The sequence below is a fragment of the Gouania willdenowi genome, unplaced genomic scaffold (genome assembly GCF_900634775.1).
Source record: "Gouania willdenowi unplaced genomic scaffold, fGouWil2.1 scaffold_215_arrow_ctg1, whole genome shotgun sequence".
NCBI classification, from domain to species: Eukaryota; Metazoa; Chordata; class Actinopteri; order Blenniiformes; family Gobiesocidae; genus Gouania; species Gouania willdenowi.
In genome coordinates, this window is record NW_021144969.1 from 307,263 (window position 1) to 326,872 (window position 19,610).

Sequence of the window (19,610 nt, forward strand, 5' to 3'; positions counted from 1 at the left end):
GTGACAGAATCTCAGCTTGCTGTCACTTGTCACTTTGGTTGCGATAGTCTCGAGCCAGAACTTTTTGTCCAATATTGAATGATCTTAGTTTCCCTTGTTGTTGAGTTGGAGAACATTGTTTGTTAGTGACATGTTGATGGATGTCAGGTTTCTGTAGATCCAAACGACACCTTAAGTTTCTTCCCATGAACAACATTGCAGGTGATTGTCCTGTCATTGAGTATGGTGTGTTTCGGTATGCTAGTAGAAAGTTCGTTATTTTCTGTTGCAGAGGCACTTCTTCCTTCCTACTTGCTTTCATGGACTGTTTAAAAGTCTGCACAAAACGTTCAGCCAGTCCATTGGTAGCCGGATGATGAGGAGCAGAGGTGACATGTTTTATTCCATTGTTTTTCAGGAAAACCTGAAATTCCTCACTGGTGAACTGCGTTCCGTTGTCGCTGACAAGCTGAAGCGGATATCCAGTGCGAGCAAAAAGCATCTGGAGTTGAGTCACCGTTTTCGTCGTGGTTGCTTTATTTACTGTGAAAACCTCAGGCCATTTCGAGTGTGCATCGACCACTATAAGGAACATGTGGTCCATAAAAGGTCCAGCATAGTCCACATGTATGCGTTGCCATGGAGTCGTCGGCCATTCCCAAGTGTGAACAGGAGCAAGCTGGGGTTGGCGCTGAGTTTGTTGACAACCTGTGCATGTTTTGACAAGAGTTTCTATGTGGTTATCAAGGCCAGGCCACCACACATAACTTCTCGTAAGGCTTTTCATTTTTACAACCCCCATGTGTCCATCATGCAGTGCGTTAAGCACTTTAGCACGCAGTTTGGGTGGTACAATAACACGTGAACCCCACATGACACAACCGTGGCACACCGTAAGTTGATCCTTCCTTGTGAAATAGTCCGACAGTTCAGTTTCTCTCTGGGAAGGCCAACCGGTCACAGTTAAGTCATACACCTTAGATAGTAGAGGGTCATTTCTTGTTTCTTTGCTTATTTGTGCACTTGTCACTGGGAGAGGTTCAATTTGAAGCATGTGCAGGGGTAAAGCGGGGTCAGTGCCTTTACCTGTGCATGTCTGAGGAAGGCGAGACAGTCCATCCGCATTTCCATGTTGCTTTGTTCCCCTGTATTCAATGGTGTACGTGTGTGCTCCCAGGAACAGAGCCCAACGTTGTAGACGAGCTGCTGCCATCGCTGGAACACCTTTCTGTGGACTGAAGATGGAGATTAATGGCTGGTGATCTGTAATGAGAGTGAAATGCTTGCCATACAGATATTAGTTAAACTTTTTCACTCCCCACACAAAACTTAAAGCCTCTCTGTCTATTTGTGCATAGTTACGCTCTGCAGGTGCCAAAGAGCGTGATGCAAAAGCAATGGGGCGTTCTGAGCCATCAGTCATTTTGTGTGACAAAACAGCACCAATGCCGTATGGTGAAGTGTCACAAGCGAGTCGCAGGGGCAACTTCGGGTCAAAGTGTGTCAAAACTTTTTCTGACACAATGAGTCTCTTTGCCTTTTTAAAGGCTTGTTCACAGTCATTAGTCCAGCTCCATTTTGTGTTTTGATGGAGAAGACCATTGAGTGGGTGCAACAAAGATGACAGATTTGGCAAAAACTTGTGATAGTAATTAATGAGGCCAAGAAATGAGCGTAATTGACTCACGTTTTCAGGTTGAGGAGAATTCACTATGGCCTCGATTTTATCTTGCGTTTTGTGTAGTCCATTTTTGTCTATCCTGTGCCCACAGTACTCAATGCATTCCTTGAAAAACTCACATTTCTTTTTGTTAGCCTTTAGTCCATAGTCCTCAAGTTTTGTGAGGACTGCATCCAAGTTTGCTAAGTGTGAGTCTTTGTCTGAGCCAGTAACAATGATGTCATCCAAATAACATTGTGTACTTGGGATCCCTTGGAGCACCTTGGTCCATTGCGCGTTGCCAGATTGCCGGGGCACTTGTGATGCCAAACACAAGTCGGTTGTATTGGTACAGTCCTTTGTGAGTGTTTATGGTGAGATACTTGCGTGAACTTTCGTCCATCTCCATTTGTAGATAGGCCTGAGCAAGGTCTATTTTTGTAAAGCTCACCATTTGCTAAAGATGCAAAAATGTCATCAATGCGAGGAAGTGGATACTGGACTGCGTGCAGTACAGGGTTAACTGTTCCTTTGAAGTCACCACAAATACACACTCGTTCTGAAGACTTCTTAGCCACTGGTACAATTGGCGTTGCCCATTCAGACCAATCCACTTTGGACAAGATCCCTTGATCCATTAGTTGTTGTAGCTCAGCTTCAACCTTTGGGCGTAGAGCATACGGTACCGGGCGTGCTTTGTGAAACTTTAGCTTTGCATCATTTTGAAGCTCTAGACACGCTTTAATGTTTTTCATGGTTCCTATGCCCTCGCTGAACACTGCTGCATGTTTCTCTATTATTTCTGACAGCCTTTGGCCTGTGAGCTGTTTAGAAGCAATGTTCATAGTCTTTATTTCTTGCCAGTTCAGTTTGAATTGTCTTAGCCATTGCCGTCCAAACAGCGGCGCACCTCCTTTTTGAGAACAAACAATTCCAGATTACATGTTTGATTTTTATATTTCACCTTTACTTTCAACTTTCCCAGAGGAGCTACTCTTTGACCTGTATAGGTTTTCAGTTTCACACTTGTGCGAGACAACTTCATGTCTGGAAAGTTTTTCATGTAATCTTTGTTGAATATGAGTGACAGTGCAGATCCTGTGTCCAGTTCCATCTTTAATGGCACTCCATGGACTTTTGGTGTCACCCATATTACATCCCTATCATCCTCATCAGTTGCATATAGTCCAACACAAGACAGTTCCTCCTCACTTGAGCTGTCGAACTCCGTTTCTGTGACTTTATGCAGCTTTTTCCCCCATTTTGCATTTGATTTCTCTTTATTGTATTTAGCTTTACACATCTTCTGTATGTGCTCCCTTTTTCTGCATTGCCTACAATCTTTATCTTTAAACCAACAGTCAGCTGGGTCATGTGATTGTTTACAACACGGCTTCGATTTGAAACTACGCTGCTTGGTTTGTAATTCATACACAGCGCATGCTGTAGTTCGGTGGCGTCTCTCGCTGCTGTTTCCACCGACACAGCGACATCCACCGCACGTTGCAAGGTGAGCCTATCTTCTGTTAAAAGGCGTTTTTGAGTGCTCTCATTGTGTAGACCACAGACGAACCGGTCTCTCAGTGCGTCAGATAGTCCCACTCCAAACTGGCAATGCTCCGCCAGCCTCCTCAGTTCAGCTATGTACTCTGACACGGTCTCAGTCTTTGCTTGGTTTCTCTTCTGGAATCTGAAGCGCTCCGCGATCACCAACGGGGCTTTTCTCTCATCCCTGATGTCATTAGCTAAGCAATACTGTTCAAATCTTTCCACATAGATTGTCCAGTCCTCCACTGAACTGTCAAAAGTGTCCATATGTCCCACAAACGCCGACATTATGCCTCTTTATCGCGTCCAATCACTTTCTTTAGTCTCGTGTTATAATCATCCCCAGCTCCGGCGATCCTATTTCCGGGTTGAGCAAACAAAATACTGCTCACAAAACCAAGTCCGTTTGTACCTTTTACTTGTCCTCGAGCATCCGCAGTAATTGCCCGGGTTCATGTGAATCCTCGTCGCCAGTTTTGTTATGTTTGTCACTTACATAACCTTGTAAAATAATAGACGAAAGCTCCGGTAACGTTTTAAACATCTTTTACTCCACAAGTGCCTTATCACAACTCTAACATTAGTGCGCTGACACTGTACACATAACGTATGCACCTGTACACATGCGCAACATAAAGTAGTGCCTCTTACACAGTACTAACCATAGCTGCTCATGTCAATACATAACACACATGCACTACAGAGTTCTAGTGTAACAATTACAAATTAAACATAATGTAAATCAAGCAGCAGTAATTACCTTTCAAGCAGAAAAGTCACCAATTCCATCTTCTACTCCTCCAGACCATACCCTGTAAAAAGAAAGTGCTCCAGCCTGGGAAAGGGGTGGGGCCTGTGAGCAACAGCTGGCAGACAGCCCATCAAAAACAATCCTGGCTCTGATTGGTTCTTTTTGCTCAGTGCATTTTGGCAATCTGCCAAAGGCTGCGGGAGCAGCAGGGGGATTCAATGAGTCTGTTTTTTCACACAAACTACTAGTTTAATGTAAATCTGTCCTTACATAGTGACAGCTTTAGCAAATATGACAAAAAGTCACTATTATGAGAGTTGCAGACTGTACCTTTAATGAGTGTGTCCTAACCCAGACCTCCCCCATAACAAGCTACACTACAGAACTCACTCACACATGCTGTCCTTTACAGGTGAAAAAGCCAAAAGTGGCACATATTGTGCAGCTTTTTGCTAATAAATGTGTGTATGGCATTTTGCATCAGCAAATTTGACCAAGAATTGTCTTTTTGGTCAGACTTCATTTGAAATTAAATTATCAAGATCACCATTTTGTTAAAATATATTGAGATATGAGATTTGGTCCATATTGCTCAGCCCTAGTGGGAATGTTCACAGCATTTCAATGCCAACAAAGGTACGCCTACCAGATTCTAATCACCTAACTGTATCTAGTAAGTGGTTGACAAGTGGCTATTTTAAATTTCCTGTACACTTGTCTTAAAATATAAAGGGTGGTTGGGGTGGTGGGTCAGCCAAATTTTATTGTTATCAATGACCTGTTTGCCTTAAAATCACTACATGCTGTAAAATCCCTTTACTGCTGTAATTATTTTACTGTAGGCTACTTAAGGGTTCAAGTTAATGATTACTATATGATTATGGTTTAAAGCAACATCAAATGCAGCTTTTTTTTTAATCAAGGGACATGAAACTCATGTTGCCGACTGGCTGGCTCTCTACACCGCGCATAAAGCGTGGGAAAGTGGCCCGGGGGTCATTGACAAACCGGCCCACTTTCCCTCCCCAGTCCCACCCTGAACTACAGTGATTTGTGCACTCATGTTAGAGTCTCTAAAAGATCAGAAAAACTCCACTAACACAAGATAAAGTCCATACATTTGTCACTAGTCTATATTGAGAAAAAAGTAAGGGAGGTTCAGTTTCGGTTTCAAAACGGAGCAGAGAGAGCAATGTACAAACTGCAGCTTTAGTGTAGATTGGGAGACTTGTATGCTTCAGGAGGATGTTGACTGAAATGTCATCGCCGTCGACCACCCCTTTTTCACTAGGTATGTGAATGTATAGTTAAGTCAAGGTACTGTAATATCTTTCAACACCTTAGTTAATCAAAATCAAATCATATCAAGCTTTATTGTCATTTTGCTGAACATACACATTAGTGCAAATAAGATATGATAACATTTCTCCAGGATCAGTTACAATCATACACATCTCCCATACTACAGATACTGACACACACATCCCTGAGATGTTTTTATAGTTAAAAAGTTAAATAGTTAAATAGTCTAAATAGTATAAAATAGCAATTAAAGTGACCTTGTGTATTGCAGTAGCAGTAACATTTTTGCCGTTACACTGGTTGACAAAAGCAATGGACGTATGATTGGACAATTTGACAATGACTGTTTGTGGGCGGGGTTTTGCGAAAGGTCAATTCCCATTCCTTTTCTCAGACTCATTCAGAACACTATGCTTGCATCTGCCTACTTTAACTATTGATCAAGTCAATCTTGTTGACAGAATTGTTACCCAAGCTTCCAATAAACAAATGTTTTCTTTTTACTTCGCATACTCAATTGCCCCAAAAGTCAAAGAAATACATTTTAACATTATTTCTGGCATATACCCTGTTGATGATTTTGTATATTTTTAGTTATGAAATGACAAATGTGTTTTGGACTTACATTCACAAAGTACCTCCTTTTAATTCCAAAGACAGTATTTATTTCATGGTCAATCTGGACTCAAGTATCTCTGATGTCACAAATCTTGGTATTTTAATGGGTAAATATTTTATTCATACGAAAAGGAAAGACTCTTATCTTTTGTGTAATGTTTTTTTTTTTTTTTTTTTTTATCATCTGGTTCACTATTACTTCAATTCTCTTAAATTGATCAAACAAAATACCAAAAAAGCCACCAAAATTGATAAAGAAATCAAAATGTAATTTCTTGTTTAAGTTGTCACTGCCTTGTATGTGCCCTTTTCAGTTCTGTCTGTATTTATTCTATTGTTGGGATAGCCATTCCATGAACTGTGACTTCTATATTACATTTTCCCCTTGTTATGTACCATACAGGTGCTACACAAAGTGTTATAACAAGTAGGATATAGTAAGTCATGAACATTTTGTGGTACAGAAGACAATTTTTATAATACACTTAGCCATCCTGTCTACAAGCTTGAATCCACTGACTTGTAATTTAGAATCCATACTTATAAAGTGGTCTTTGTGTTCTGATGAATCTGTTTTATTCAGAGAGAAGCCTTTTTTTCCTCCCCTTTTTTTAAATGTTGAAGTCTGTTGTGCTTTTACCTTCCATGCTGAGAAGAAATATGGCATCCCCTCCCTTGATAAAGTCCTTGCTCTTGGCCCTGAGATGGGTGAGATACACCGAAGTTCCGGCACCAGGCCCTCGGAAGTATTTGGATCCGTCTGCATCGCTAACCTCAATGCCAACCTTACGTGGATCATCCCAGAAAAAATTATCAGAGCCTGTTAAAGAGAGAGGCATTAGAGAATGAAATACAGATACTCACATAAAGGACTGTGTCATACTATCGTCAGCGTCTCAAGATCTTTACAACGGACTGTTTGAATGTGGAGTCGGAGTCAACTGTGTTGGGATAAGGATGACAGCGGCTTCATTGATGCAGAGTTCATTAAAATCAGAATTGTGTTATTCAGACAGTCTTTAACAGATTGGATACAGGTTGCATATGGGCAATAAAAAATCGTATTTGGGTCGCATTTGCCTGCAGTGTGAGCGTAGCATGTGTGTTCTCCACTTTTTTATTTTAGTGCGCAGAGCCAAAGGATTAAATATCCAAACAAATCTTAGAGCCTGTCCACACATTCTGCTAAAACAAATATATTTTTCTACGGTTTGGCCTGTCATCCACACAAAAACGCAGGATGTCATTAAAAACGGGGATCAAAGTGAAGATTTGGGAAAACTGACACTGATAACCGGAGTTTTACTTTTCCAAACATCACGGGGACTGTGCTGGCAGCATCGGTGTAGGGTAGCAGTGCCCGGTTGTGGCTGTTTTTAAACTATGATGTAGGGACATAACTTTTTTTTAAAAATGGAGGATAGTGAATATACGTTTATAAAAATACCCAGCTACGTGTGGACAAGGCCTTAATCTCTTGTCACTTGTCAATGTTAACTAATAAAATGTGTTTGTAGAACTGTAGTATAAAAGCCATATCACACTCGAGGTTGTGCTGTTATTGAGGTGTATTGACTGCTTCCCATGATATTCATTTAATGCAATATACATTTTTACCTAAATTTGAGTGTTGGTTTTTTGCATGCTTGAACACATGTTTTCACAATTAAACCCAGCCTGCACAGTTGCTAGAGTGATATATTGAGCTGGAAACCAAGGTCCCAGACAAGCCGCAGCTGTATGTCATAAAGGTGTCCGGCTCCAGTTCTTTGACAGATTTTTACCACCCTTAGGTCCACAATTAACATTTGTTGCGCCCTCTCTTTGTGCCAAAGCTAAAGCCTTATTTAGACACCACATGTTGGTTTCAGGTTTCTCGTCAGAACATATATGCGTTCTCTTTCCTGTTTTTTCTTGGAGTAGCGTTTGGCTTTGCTACTCTCAGACCTTACCACGGAGGGTCTAATTCAGACACTCATCTTCACTTTGTATTAACAAAATGTTATGTTAAGGTGTCCACAGAGAATTCTTCACATCATCACATCAACATTTAGATAAAGGGAAACCCACCACATTATGCTGAAATATCAGCAGTGGTGTGATTATTTCATCACAACAGCACTCCCTCTCATGTTTTAGGCCTATTGCTTCATTGTATTTTTATTAAAGAAAGAAGAACAAATGATTATATATATATATATATATATATATATATATATATATATATATATATTAAAGTCACTTAAAAAGTTTGTATATTATATACATTATATTAAGAATATTATGTTTTCAAATTAATTTGGGAAAACTGTAATGAAAACTTTTGACAACTAGTGGGATAATGCCCCCAATTATTTAATTATTTACTAATCTACTAATTCTTTAGTACTTCTTAATATCTGTTTCTTTATTAATCTTACCTAATAACTTACCTATTAATTTATCAAACTGAGACACAAAAAGTCTCCTTTATCATCATACGGATTACTATTGCAACAACACATCATCAGTAGGGTAAAACTAACTAACTAACTAAATCAAAGGCTTTCACGCCTTTGATTTAAACCCTATAAGAATGGAACAACACTTCCTTTAAGGAATTAGGTTATTTCACAAATAGCAATAGTAATTAAGACATCCTGTTGCAATATTTCTGCTTTAAAAGATTGATACTGTGTCAAGTACATCGCCTTCATACATTTGTAAATCTGATTCTGAGTTAGTGCCTCACCACCCATGAACCTTACTGCCTGTCACTGGATCAGGATGAGCAGGTAAAATACTGATTGCAGACTAGAAAGAAAAACATGTTGTCATGTATTCAGAAGTTGAGTGCTTCACCTGTAGTTTTCATAGTCGGGTCAGTGGTGACACTCCGCTGGTTAGACATGCGTTTCTGAATATGTGGGTGCTGATCCATCAGCATCATTGTGATTTGTTTCCAGGGGCATGGCCACACCTGTCCTGTATCTTCTTCTCGGGCCACTAGATGTGCAAAAGCTGACAGCTGATCAGGGTACCCAGCCTTCCCATTAGGGTACAGCTGCATTTGGAATGTGTAGCCCTCCTTGGAAGTGAATGGGGGACTGAAGATGGACGTGTTTGCTGGGGTGTTATCCATAATGTGGCTGAAATTTTTCACACGCCAGATTGATTCTGGACAAGTGGTTTCAGAAAGGTTGATGTCATCCAATGAGAGTCCACCTGCTGGAGGCCCAGAGTCCACTTTTGTGCCTTCAAAGACAACTCTGAATTTTTTTGTAATGTCTAGACTCACGTGGTGAAGTTCCCACTGCTTTTCAGATGATACTGTAAAATAAAAACACTACATATATTAAAGGAAAGCAAGCAATTTTTATAGCTTTGTTTGCTACAAGAATCACCATCAACGGTCTTTATCAAACGTAGCTTTCCAGCAGGGTTTGTCTTGTCATATTCTCTGACGTGGATCTTCAGAGTGTTGCTGGCACCAGCACTGTTGTAGTAGAAGAACTGCAAACACTGGAAACCTCTTTTAGGATAAAGGATTCGGCTCTCGAGTAGAGCTGTATCCCTTCTGTTGGCTTTGCCTGCGTTGAAGTGCATGAAATACCCTGAACCTGAGGAAACGATATAGTTTGTATTATAATAAAGTTATCAAACTTTGAGGGAGAATCTAAATGTTTATCAAAACTGCAAGTATTCCATACTCAGATCTTGCTTCTGATACTGGTTCAAAGTATTCTGAAACAGTATATTTTCCTGCATCACAGTAAGTAAGTAAGTAAGTAAAGTTTATTTATATAGCGCTTTTTTCAGACCAGGGTCACAAAGTGCTTCACAATTTACAGTTTAAAAAGGGCACAATGCATAAAAAAAAGTCCACTACGATGATGCTACAATGTATAAAAGAGTCCATTCACAAACAGGACTGTGTCAAGAAAGCCTCCATAAAAAAGTGAGTCTTTAGATGACTTTTAAAAACATCCACAGAGTCCAGCATCCGCAGAGTGTGTGGAAGAGCATTCCAGAGACGAGGAGCTACCGCCTTAAAAGAGTGATCACCTCGTGTTTTAAAGCGGGTGCGGGGGACCATCAGCAGGTTTTGAGAAGAAGACCTCAAGCTCCTGTTTGAAACATAGGGCTGGATCAGACCCTCAATGTATTCAGGCGCCTGGCCATGAAGGGCCCTGAAAGTCAGCACAAGGATTTTAAAATTCATCCTGTAGATGACAGGGAGCCAATGTAGAGTTTTTAAAATAGGAGTGATATGGGCTCTCCTACAGGTACGGGTCAGGAGGCGTGCAGCAGAGTTCTGGACCACTTGAAGATGAGCCAGATCCTTTTTGCTAAGGCATGTAAACAGACTCTTACAATAGTCCAACCGTGAGGAAACAAACGCGTGGATGACCATCTCAAGCTCAGGACCAGAGACTATGTGTCTCAGCTTTGAGATGTTTCTCAGGTGGAAGAAACAGTTCCTGATGAGCTGCTTAGAGTGACGTTCTAGGGACATCCCTTCATCAAAAATTACTCCAAGGTTCCTTATAGAACACAGGAGGAGGAGGAGGAAGAGGAAAATTATGATGAAATGCAAAATGAGAGCTATAAGCTACTGAACCTACTCTGAGGTCACAGCAGAATGTGCATCAGAATTTAAAACTAATAAAATAAATTAATTCTAATTTAGTCACCTGCAATCCTGTGAAATTCCTCTTTGATGTTTGTAACAGGTTTACCATCAGGCGTTTCAGTGCAAGGGTTACTTTCCTCACTCTACACTGTTGCCTTTTCAAAGTGTTCTGCATCTCCAATGTTGTACAGAAAACTACAGTTTGCAAAAAACTTTGCTGTGGTGTGGAGCACATCCACAGTATGTGAGGTTGATGATGTATGGCCACCATGTGATCGAGATAAATTATATCATTTGATGATATTCTTTTGGAAATAACAGGACATCTAATCTGAGTCAGAAGATTATCTCATGACATAAGGCATTTTGAATTAGTTGGGCTTCGACATCAAACAGATTGGGAATGAATGAGCAATCCATGGGACAAGAAAGGCAGAAACTCTGGGTTTCTAATAGTAAACCTGCCTGGACGCAGTTTGTGTTCACTGAGTCTGTTACCATGGTGCCTGACTCAGAGTTTCCCTCATCTCAGGGTTAACTTATTCTGAGTTTTCAAATAACCTTCTTTTTGGAATGCCTCCCAGTGCTGATAATCAGCACAAAAGCATTGCCTCTCGTGTGATGTTGCTTAAGTGAAGCATAAAAAGCTTCAATGGTCATGTTCAAAGTTCGTATACAATAAATGTAATACTGTCATATTGGATTCTGCTCAGTACTATTGAGGATCTGTTTCAGACCATAATAGGGATGCTGGATTTTAAAATAGACAACAAGTTTCTTGCAGTTTTGACATGCTTGATTTAGACTTGATACAACAATTATTAAATGCATAATCACCAGTGCATTTGCCCAAATTAGAGTAGTCGGTGTCTGGTCCTCCATCAGCTTTAGAAACCCAGACCCAGTTGGCCTTGGCCCCTTGACCCTGAATCATTCCACAGATGTTCTCATTCTCAAAATCACAGGACTCCAGAAAGGTGGAGGTTTTAGCTGCAGGTAAACACATAAAGTTAAAGGCACACTTTGGACTGCAATAAAATGACCAACAGTGTGATTGTGTTCATGTTTTTCAGATTACTCTTACTGCAGTTATAGAGGCGGTGTAGTTTGAGCAGGTCACTGTCACTGAACTCCATACGCTGGCCGATGACGTCACTGAATGCTGGGATCTTGGTAATAATGGTTGGCTCAGTGCCATTACGAAAAGCGTTCTTACTGTAGTGCATCATTGAGCCGTAGTCGTAGGGAACACCCAGAGAGCTGGATGTGGTGTCGTTGTAGGTGTTAAAGTTGTGCTCCTTCCCTGCACATCAGACATGAAGGATCTAGTTCAAATCACCATTACACAGGATATTTTTATCTAAACATAGGGTCAGAATTCACCCTCTGGAGATCTGTTTTATGTGCAGCTTATCAGCAGGGGATATAAAACACGAAAAGAATGCTGACATATAACAGTCACTTTGTACTTTAATTAGTCACTTTAAAAAGCCTTTGACACTTGCGATAACACCTGAGTACTAAACAAGTTGTTTTAAACTATAAATAATTTTGAAATGAATGAAAAAAGAGGTCAATTAATAACTAACAACATTTAAAAAAATATGTAATAATAAATTGAATATAAATTATAACAGTACTCTTTAAATGTCTTGATGACCCACTTTCACCCTTTCAAAATAAGCTACAGCATTCCCATGCAAAGGACAACTTTTAGAATTTAAGTGTTTAGAAAATGAGTTGTTTTGTTCCCGAATAATAAACAAATCTATCAAAAAGTGTTATTTCACACAAAATATATGAACACCAAATTACTGTTAGAATTAGGATAAATGACACTCTCCTATATAAACAAGTCATCTTTAAAATATATTTTTTTACCCACAAAGGCATTTGGTCAGCTGTTTCTGGTTACGACCGAACAGCTGACATTTTGGGGCCTCTAACAGTGCTTTTTGAAACACATACATTATGGATTCACATTCAGGAGAACAAACAGTCTTCTCATTGAAGCAGTCAAATGCTGATTGAAAGCAAGTTGTAGCGTGCTCTGTGTACAGTGTATCTTTAAAAAAATGGTTACCTGTTGAGATGCGATCCCACATTATTCGGACATAATCGTCGCGATCTGATCTGGACTGTTCATGCCAGAAACCGAGAGCATGAAGAAATTCGTGTTCAATGGTGGCAATTCGGTCACAGTTTGACCCAATAGACAACTTCTGCTTGCCAACACGTCGGTTACCAACAGACGAAAAACAGCTTTAGGAGGGAAATCCAGTAATTTAGGGAATAACACAGGCTGCACAAAGATAATTTAATTTAGATAATGTTTCTCACCCATTTCCTTTAAAGATGGAAATATAGTTTTCCTCTCCACTCCAAGGCTTAAAATCAATGCAGGTCTTGAGCCGGTACTGCTCAAAGGCCTTGAGGATCACACCTTTAGCATTTATCTCTACAGAGGAGATCAATACTTTGTATTAGTATTTTACAATACATCCACTAAACTTAAAAAGGCTTTAAAGCTCTGCTAAATAGTATTCTGCTGCAGCATAAATTCTAATTATTGTGAATAAAAATGCAGAGCCCTGGCTAGATGTCTTACTGTGCCAGAAATAAAAAGCAGGCTTCTACAGTCATACACACTTACCTTTTCAATAATCTTGAATTGTCTGTAAAATCTCTTTAGGTGATTAATCAAACATGAGCCACCATTGCTGCACTGTTTAAAACTGATGAAGCTATAAAAATCAGCTGAAGATCCATCTGTTTTGACAGGCTTTTAGGCGAAACAGTATATGACAAATTTTACGTTAATATGTGTATTTATCTATCTTTGTTTCATACTGTGTTCTTTCTTTCTCTAGTTTAAATGTTAAACATGTTCATTATTTGTATGACAAATGCTTCACAAATAGATTTCACTTTTTCTTGAACTTAAATATGTACTGAAATTCTAATGGATAGGACATATTTTAAAATGTGCAGTAATTATTTTGGGTTCAAACATAACAAACCCATGTTACAAGCCTTCAATGCTGGTTATATACAATAACAAAATTTTCATCCCAACAAGTGCTTTTCCTCTTACTTATCCCTCAAATTCTAATGTTTTAAACTAGGAAGTATGCAACATTGTCTTTTGATATTGTATCTAACGCACATGTTTTCTTTAAAATATATTGGGGGGGGGGGGGGGGGGGGGGGGGGATTTTAAACCTGGCTGCTAAGACTGAAAAACATATTCTAATCAAAGTGAACTTCAACAGTAACTGGGACCTGTCTTACCTAAGTCATCTTCCATGTAATATGGGATCTTCTTTGGCCAGCGGTACTCCTCGCCTATGATTGAATTTCTAGTTTGTTTCTTAATGACCAAAGAAGAAAAGATAAGAACGTTGTTATTTGGAAAAGACTTGGTTAAAAAAAAACTGAGCTATGCAGAAAGTTTACCTGATCGAGCACAATATCACCCTCTACAAGATTCAATCCTGGCTTGGCACAAAGCAAAACAAAGTTAGTTTGGGGAAAAGGTTACAAAATTGGAAGAGTACAACAAACCTTCATTAATTTCAAAAATTTCATGACTCTGTCCACCATCCACATCATAATCTGCAAAGGAGATATGATAAGTACTAATAAGTAAGTAACCACAATTAATACTAAAAAACGTGATGAGAGAAGCACTCACCTGTCAGTTGAGCTGAGGCCTGGATAAAGTACAAAATGAAGATAACTGTTAGAGACATGCTTGTTGAGCATCAAGTTGTTTTTCTTGCCATTATAAGAGAGTTTTATGGCTAAATGTAGCAGTTTCTCACCATGGAGAAGGAACAACCCCAAAGTAGGTAAACGTGGAATAGAAGCAAAACAGTTTTGTGTGCTGCCATCTCTTAGACTCTCTCCCTTTGCAATGTCTCACACTCGCTCTCACTGCAGGCGACAAACTCTGAGCTCTGACATATGCATGGCAAGCAGAAATTGGGGTGGGTTCATAAAGGAAAATAAGATGCCTGTCAATCACTGACAGAGTTGTAAAAGCTCTTGTTATTCAACAACTAAAATCTGTAAGATAATCTGTCAACAAATCTCACCACTCAGGCCCTACTCAACATGTTCATATTCAATGTGACCAGATAATGAAGTTGGGATGTCCCTTAACCCTAATTGCTGGTGTTGTACGTCACTTTGGATAAAGTAAATGCTAAATGAATCTGTGATCTTGTAATCTGCATCTGCTCATTCTTTTTTTTTTAACTTGTCTGCACATGCTGTCAAAGGTCAACACCACAGGAAGTGCAATCATTATGAGACAGCAATGCATATTTTGTTATTGCAATAAAATACATTGATTTATTTTATTGCTTAATTGTGACCATCACCAGCCCTCCCTAAGGAAGGGTAAGAATTTTTTTATTATAGGGAGGATATAAAAAGGGAGAGCAGTGTTACACCTAAGTGGAGGGGGAGGGGGAAGGGGAGGGGAAGGGGAGCAGGGAGGAGAGACTCAAGACAGGAAATAGAAAAGGTGGGGAAGAATAGAAGAATAGCATATGTGCAAAAAAAAAAAAAAAAAAAAACCGCTACTGCAAGCCCAGGAACTGCCCTGGGCCCGCAGATGCAGCCAGGCCAGCAGAAAGAGTGGGGGCCAGGGAGCCCCAGGCAACCCCCCCGCGGCCGAGCAACCCCCCAGATTTCCCCAATATCTGCTCATTCTTGAAAAGGATGGCCAGGTCTGCTTACGGGGTAAAACACAAGATGAGGTACACCCTGTGTAGGAGCAATATGTGCAGGGCCTGATTAACCATATGGGCAACTGGGCAATTGCGCAGGGGCCCGCGACCTCTAAAGGGCCGGTGGCAGTGAGGGCATAAGAAAAATATCTGGTTTTCTCTTGCTTATAATGTAAACTGTCCGCCGCCCGGAGCAGTTGCGTTGCACAGAAACCCTGCACCTGCCTGACGCTGTGAGTTGAGACCCTCTCCTCATTGGTCAGCCCATATACGGGCTGACCAATGAGGTCAGCCCGTATAAGGGGGTGTGAGCTGAGACAGGGGACCGTTTATTTGGTGCACCACCCGCACCACTACCGTCCTGGCCGCTTCAAACAGCTCCAAAACCACCTGAAACCCCGTGTCTAAACTGCCAAAAAACTATGCAAATCATTACTGACTCCTAAACACAGAACCACCACTTCACTGTGTCTGTGAATTTCCATTCGTTTCTGCTGCAGTGCTGCTCCATGAGAACATGAGCAGTTTCATGGAGTCAGAGTGTGTTAACATCTCATCTGTGCTACACAACATCTGTGGATAAAGATGTTTGTTGCTGTGGACGAGACCATTTGTTGTTGTTTAATTATTACGTTCTGTAATTATACTGTATCATCAGGATCATTTAAATTAGGTGAATTTAAATTAAGTTTATCAAAACTTAATCAATAAACCTGATCAGATTCAGTAAACCATTGATCCCTGAGTGGAATTCCTTAACATTAATGCTGTTCTCATACATCTTTATATGATATATAAATATTTAAAAAGGAGCAGTCAGAATAATCCGTCACTACAACTTATATATCTACCTTTTAATTGTATCTTACTTTATTTTTGACATACATTTTTGTTTAATAATCGTTTTTTTTATTTCTTATTATTATTATTTCTTAAAAATAAATAAATAAATAAACTGAATTTAAAAAAAATTAATGTGAAAAATAGAATTTGGAAATAATACAACTGATTTTATAGGGTCCTAATTATTGCAATGTACAACTACACAAAATCATTATTTTTTAATGTACTACTTTATATGCAGTCATTTAATAATACATAGGCAAAATAAATAATTTTTATATATAGCGTAAATACATATTTCATGAGTAATATAGTTGTCTTCGTCACATTTAGTTTGGCTTTCATAAATAATTATGAACATTTACAGATATTGTACACGATATGAGTGATAACACGTGTTATAAAGGCTATTTTGCACAATGTGTCTTCAGATTTTTACTTGTCCTTTGGTGTATTGGGCACAAAAAGTTTAGGAGAAAGTTTGAGAGAAATTGACAGCTTTTCAGATGTTTATGTTTTGCCAGATTATATGTATTTTATTTTCATAGTATCATATGTGAGTGAGGGGCTTTGACAAGAGAATATAGTGGTGTATTTGTATTTCTATGAGCATTTGCACTTCTGTACATCAAAATGCACTTAATGACAGTTAGATATTGGTGTATTGAGTAAATGTATGTATATTACTGGAATTTATTTATTCTTTTGCCATATTATAGTAATGCTGGGGGTCGTGATGATGGGGCCCTTGAATGTTGTTGCCCAGGGTACAGCGAAGTGTTAATCTGGCCCTGAATATGTGGCTTGTTTTATTTGTGTGCATGTGCAAAGTGCCTTTACCACCGGGGGACTAAGGCGTTACAAATGCTGGTGCTAGTGGTGGCTAAGTTTGTGTGGTGCTGCCTAAAAAAGAATGTGAGAGACTGGTTGGCCACCTGTGTTGAATGTAGAGGAGCCAAAATAGAAGTATTTGATTAAAAAATAGTATTTTGTCAAGCAGCCGTCACTGTCTTTACAGCCGCTGCAGCGGGAAGGCTGTACAGTGTACCCTTCCCCAACTTACTGGGGACAAATGAAAGTGGAATACTGATTGAATACACATTTTAAATTCTAATTATATTTGAATGAACTCATCCATTAGTAACTCTGTAAGTTGATCATTTAAACTGTAAGTACAGGTGGAGCTGTCGATGAAAAGTACTGTAAATGTGCGGCTGTAGAATAAGTGATCAGCCCTCTATATGCAGCTGTCCTCTCAGTGCAGCTGCCCTGGCTCCTCAGACACTATTCATATTATTTATATTGTTCCCTGGTCGTCACGTCACTGGAGCGCTGAAGTGATGAAGCGACCAAAAAGGGCGACTTATCACGGGCAATTTGAGCAACTATAGTCGCCTATTATAAAGGCGTTCTGTGTGAACGCCTTTATAAAAGGCTCATATTACTTGATAAACACTTGCTTATTTCCCCCATCGGGGTGAATAAATCACTCTTTCGGGTGGTTACCATGGTAGCTTGTGCTATCTCTGCTTAAGTGATGATGGCTTTTTATCACACTCCTGCACATAAGTACCTCAAGTTTGCTTACACTTCATACCAGCTGTAATGGAATCAGATACTCAGAGTTTCCCATCGCGGGGTATGTTGACCCAGAGTTTATGGATAAACTCAGAGTTTGTTGAACCTCTTTTATGAAATACCACTCAGATCTGTTGAGGTGATGTAAACTACTGTTTTATTTAATGAATGTTTGCTGCCCAGTGTAAAAACAGCCATAGCAGTGGATGCAATTAATGACAAAAACAGGCTCCAGGTTTTGATGCATCAGTTTTTGTCTTTTTATTTTCTATTTGCACCACCAGCATAGTGCACTCCAAACTCAACTCAACTCAACTCAACTCAACTCAACTCAACTCAACTCAACTCAACTCAACTCAACAGTTAACAAAATGAAGGTCCTTATATACAGGTGCATCCATTATTAGCCTGTACCAAGCATAGAGGTGAAATTTCATTTCAATATTAAGAGTACAACATAAATATTTACACAAATAATTTTTAACAGAAACCCATCACAAACAATAACCTGTATAAATTTCATTAACCTTGTTCATGATCCCTATGAGGAGGTCTTTTATCCCAAATGCCATAAGACTGTACAATGGGTCCTGCTAATGTGCACTTTTATTAAAAAAATTAATTAAAAAAGTTACTTTTTAACCTTTTATTTATTTATTTATTTTATTATGCTACTTTTCATTTTGGAGGTTTTCTCCTCCTTCAGCTGCCGTGAGAAAGGCTCAAATGGTTGAAGTTCTTTGCGTTTTAATACTATAAGTTCCCTATATTTTTCTTCAGGCTCCGGATATTTTTGTTCAGGCATCTAGAACGGCTGGTCATTGTTTACTTTGATTTTGTTCAGGCACCTCCACGGACAGCCTGTGAGGTCCTGACCATAGGATAGACAGGCAACCAAAGTTTCCGAAACACCTCTGTACCGATATCAAGATAGATTTAAAGCCAATCCAATAAACTGTAGTGAAGACTACAGCGAGTAAAACACTAATAATGGGGATCAAACAGACAGATGAAGATATCAGTGGGATATTATTGGAGAAGTTAGATGAAGAATCCAATAAACAAATAATATATGCATGTGCATATACAATCTCGGTATGATGTGAACTCAGATCATGAAACCGGCAAGCTTTCGGTGACTTTTATTTTTTTTAATCTTTGTTTTTATTTTTGTTTAAACGTGTGAATGGAATCAGATTTCTCCCTTTGTTTGTTTGGCTTTAATGCTTTCATTTTGGACGTGAGTCAGCTGCTCTGTCTTCTGTGCGTTTTGGCTTCTCTCTCACCTGTACGTACGGTCGTGTGCTGAACCCTGTGCGCGCGTGTAACACACACACACACACACACACACACACAGAGAGAGAGAGAGAGAGAGCCACACACACAGAGAGAGATGATTTACACATAGACACACTGTTGGAGTCTATCCAGGCGTACCGCCCCTCATTGGCCAGTTTAGTGAAAGGTCACGTGATTAAGACACTACATACTTGTAATATGGTCTGCTATTAATAAATCATGTCTCCAAATGAGGTCAACCGCAAATTTGCCGTGACACAGTATTATGTGTTAAAATCCCAGTATGGAAGGAAAAACCAGTTAAACCAGTTAGAAGTCCAGTTTATACAGTATTATGTGTTAAAATCCCAGTATAGAAGAAAAACCAGCTAAACCAGTTTATACCAGTATTATGTGTTAAAATCCCAGTATCAAATGAAAAACCAGTTTAACCAGTTAGAAGTCCAGTTTATACAGTATTATGTGTTAAAATCCCTGTATGGAAGGAAAAACCAGTTAAACCTGTTAGAAGTCCAGTTTATACCAGTATCATGTGTTAAAATCCCAGAATGGAATGAAAAACCAGTTAGCAGTCCAGTTTATACAGTATTATGTGTTAAAATCCCAGTATAGAAGAAAAACCAGCTAAACCAGTTTATACCAGTATTATGTGTTAAAATCCCAGTATCAAATGAAAAACCAGTT

At 39.3% G+C, this 19,610-nt stretch overlaps 1 protein-coding gene and 1 pseudogene across 1 annotated transcript in view; both read right to left on the reverse strand.

Moving 5' to 3' along the window:
• mep1bb (meprin A subunit beta b) overlaps positions 1-14,437 on the reverse strand; it is a 32,001-nt gene extending 17,564 nt beyond the window's left edge. The window contains exons 1-12 of the mRNA XM_028441312.1: positions 14,295-14,437; positions 14,165-14,183; positions 14,035-14,085; positions 13,927-13,964; positions 13,762-13,840; positions 12,811-12,928; positions 12,554-12,732; positions 11,555-11,773; positions 11,308-11,460; positions 9,242-9,457; positions 8,700-9,167; positions 6,499-6,678 (exon numbers count right to left, since the gene is read on the reverse strand). Of these exons, the coding sequence (XP_028297113.1) occupies positions 6,499-6,678; positions 8,700-9,167; positions 9,242-9,457; positions 11,308-11,460; positions 11,555-11,773; positions 12,554-12,732; positions 12,811-12,928; positions 13,762-13,840; positions 13,927-13,964; positions 14,035-14,085; positions 14,165-14,183; positions 14,295-14,363 (1,789 nt within the window). The 5' untranslated portion in view covers positions 14,364-14,437. The remainder of the gene's footprint in view (positions 1-6,498; positions 6,679-8,699; positions 9,168-9,241; positions 9,458-11,307; positions 11,461-11,554; positions 11,774-12,553; positions 12,733-12,810; positions 12,929-13,761; positions 13,841-13,926; positions 13,965-14,034; positions 14,086-14,164; positions 14,184-14,294) is intronic.
• LOC114458933 (uncharacterized protein K02A2.6-like) lies at positions 1,003-2,986 on the reverse strand (annotated as a pseudogene).
• Positions 14,438-19,610: the final 5,173 nt, after the last annotated feature.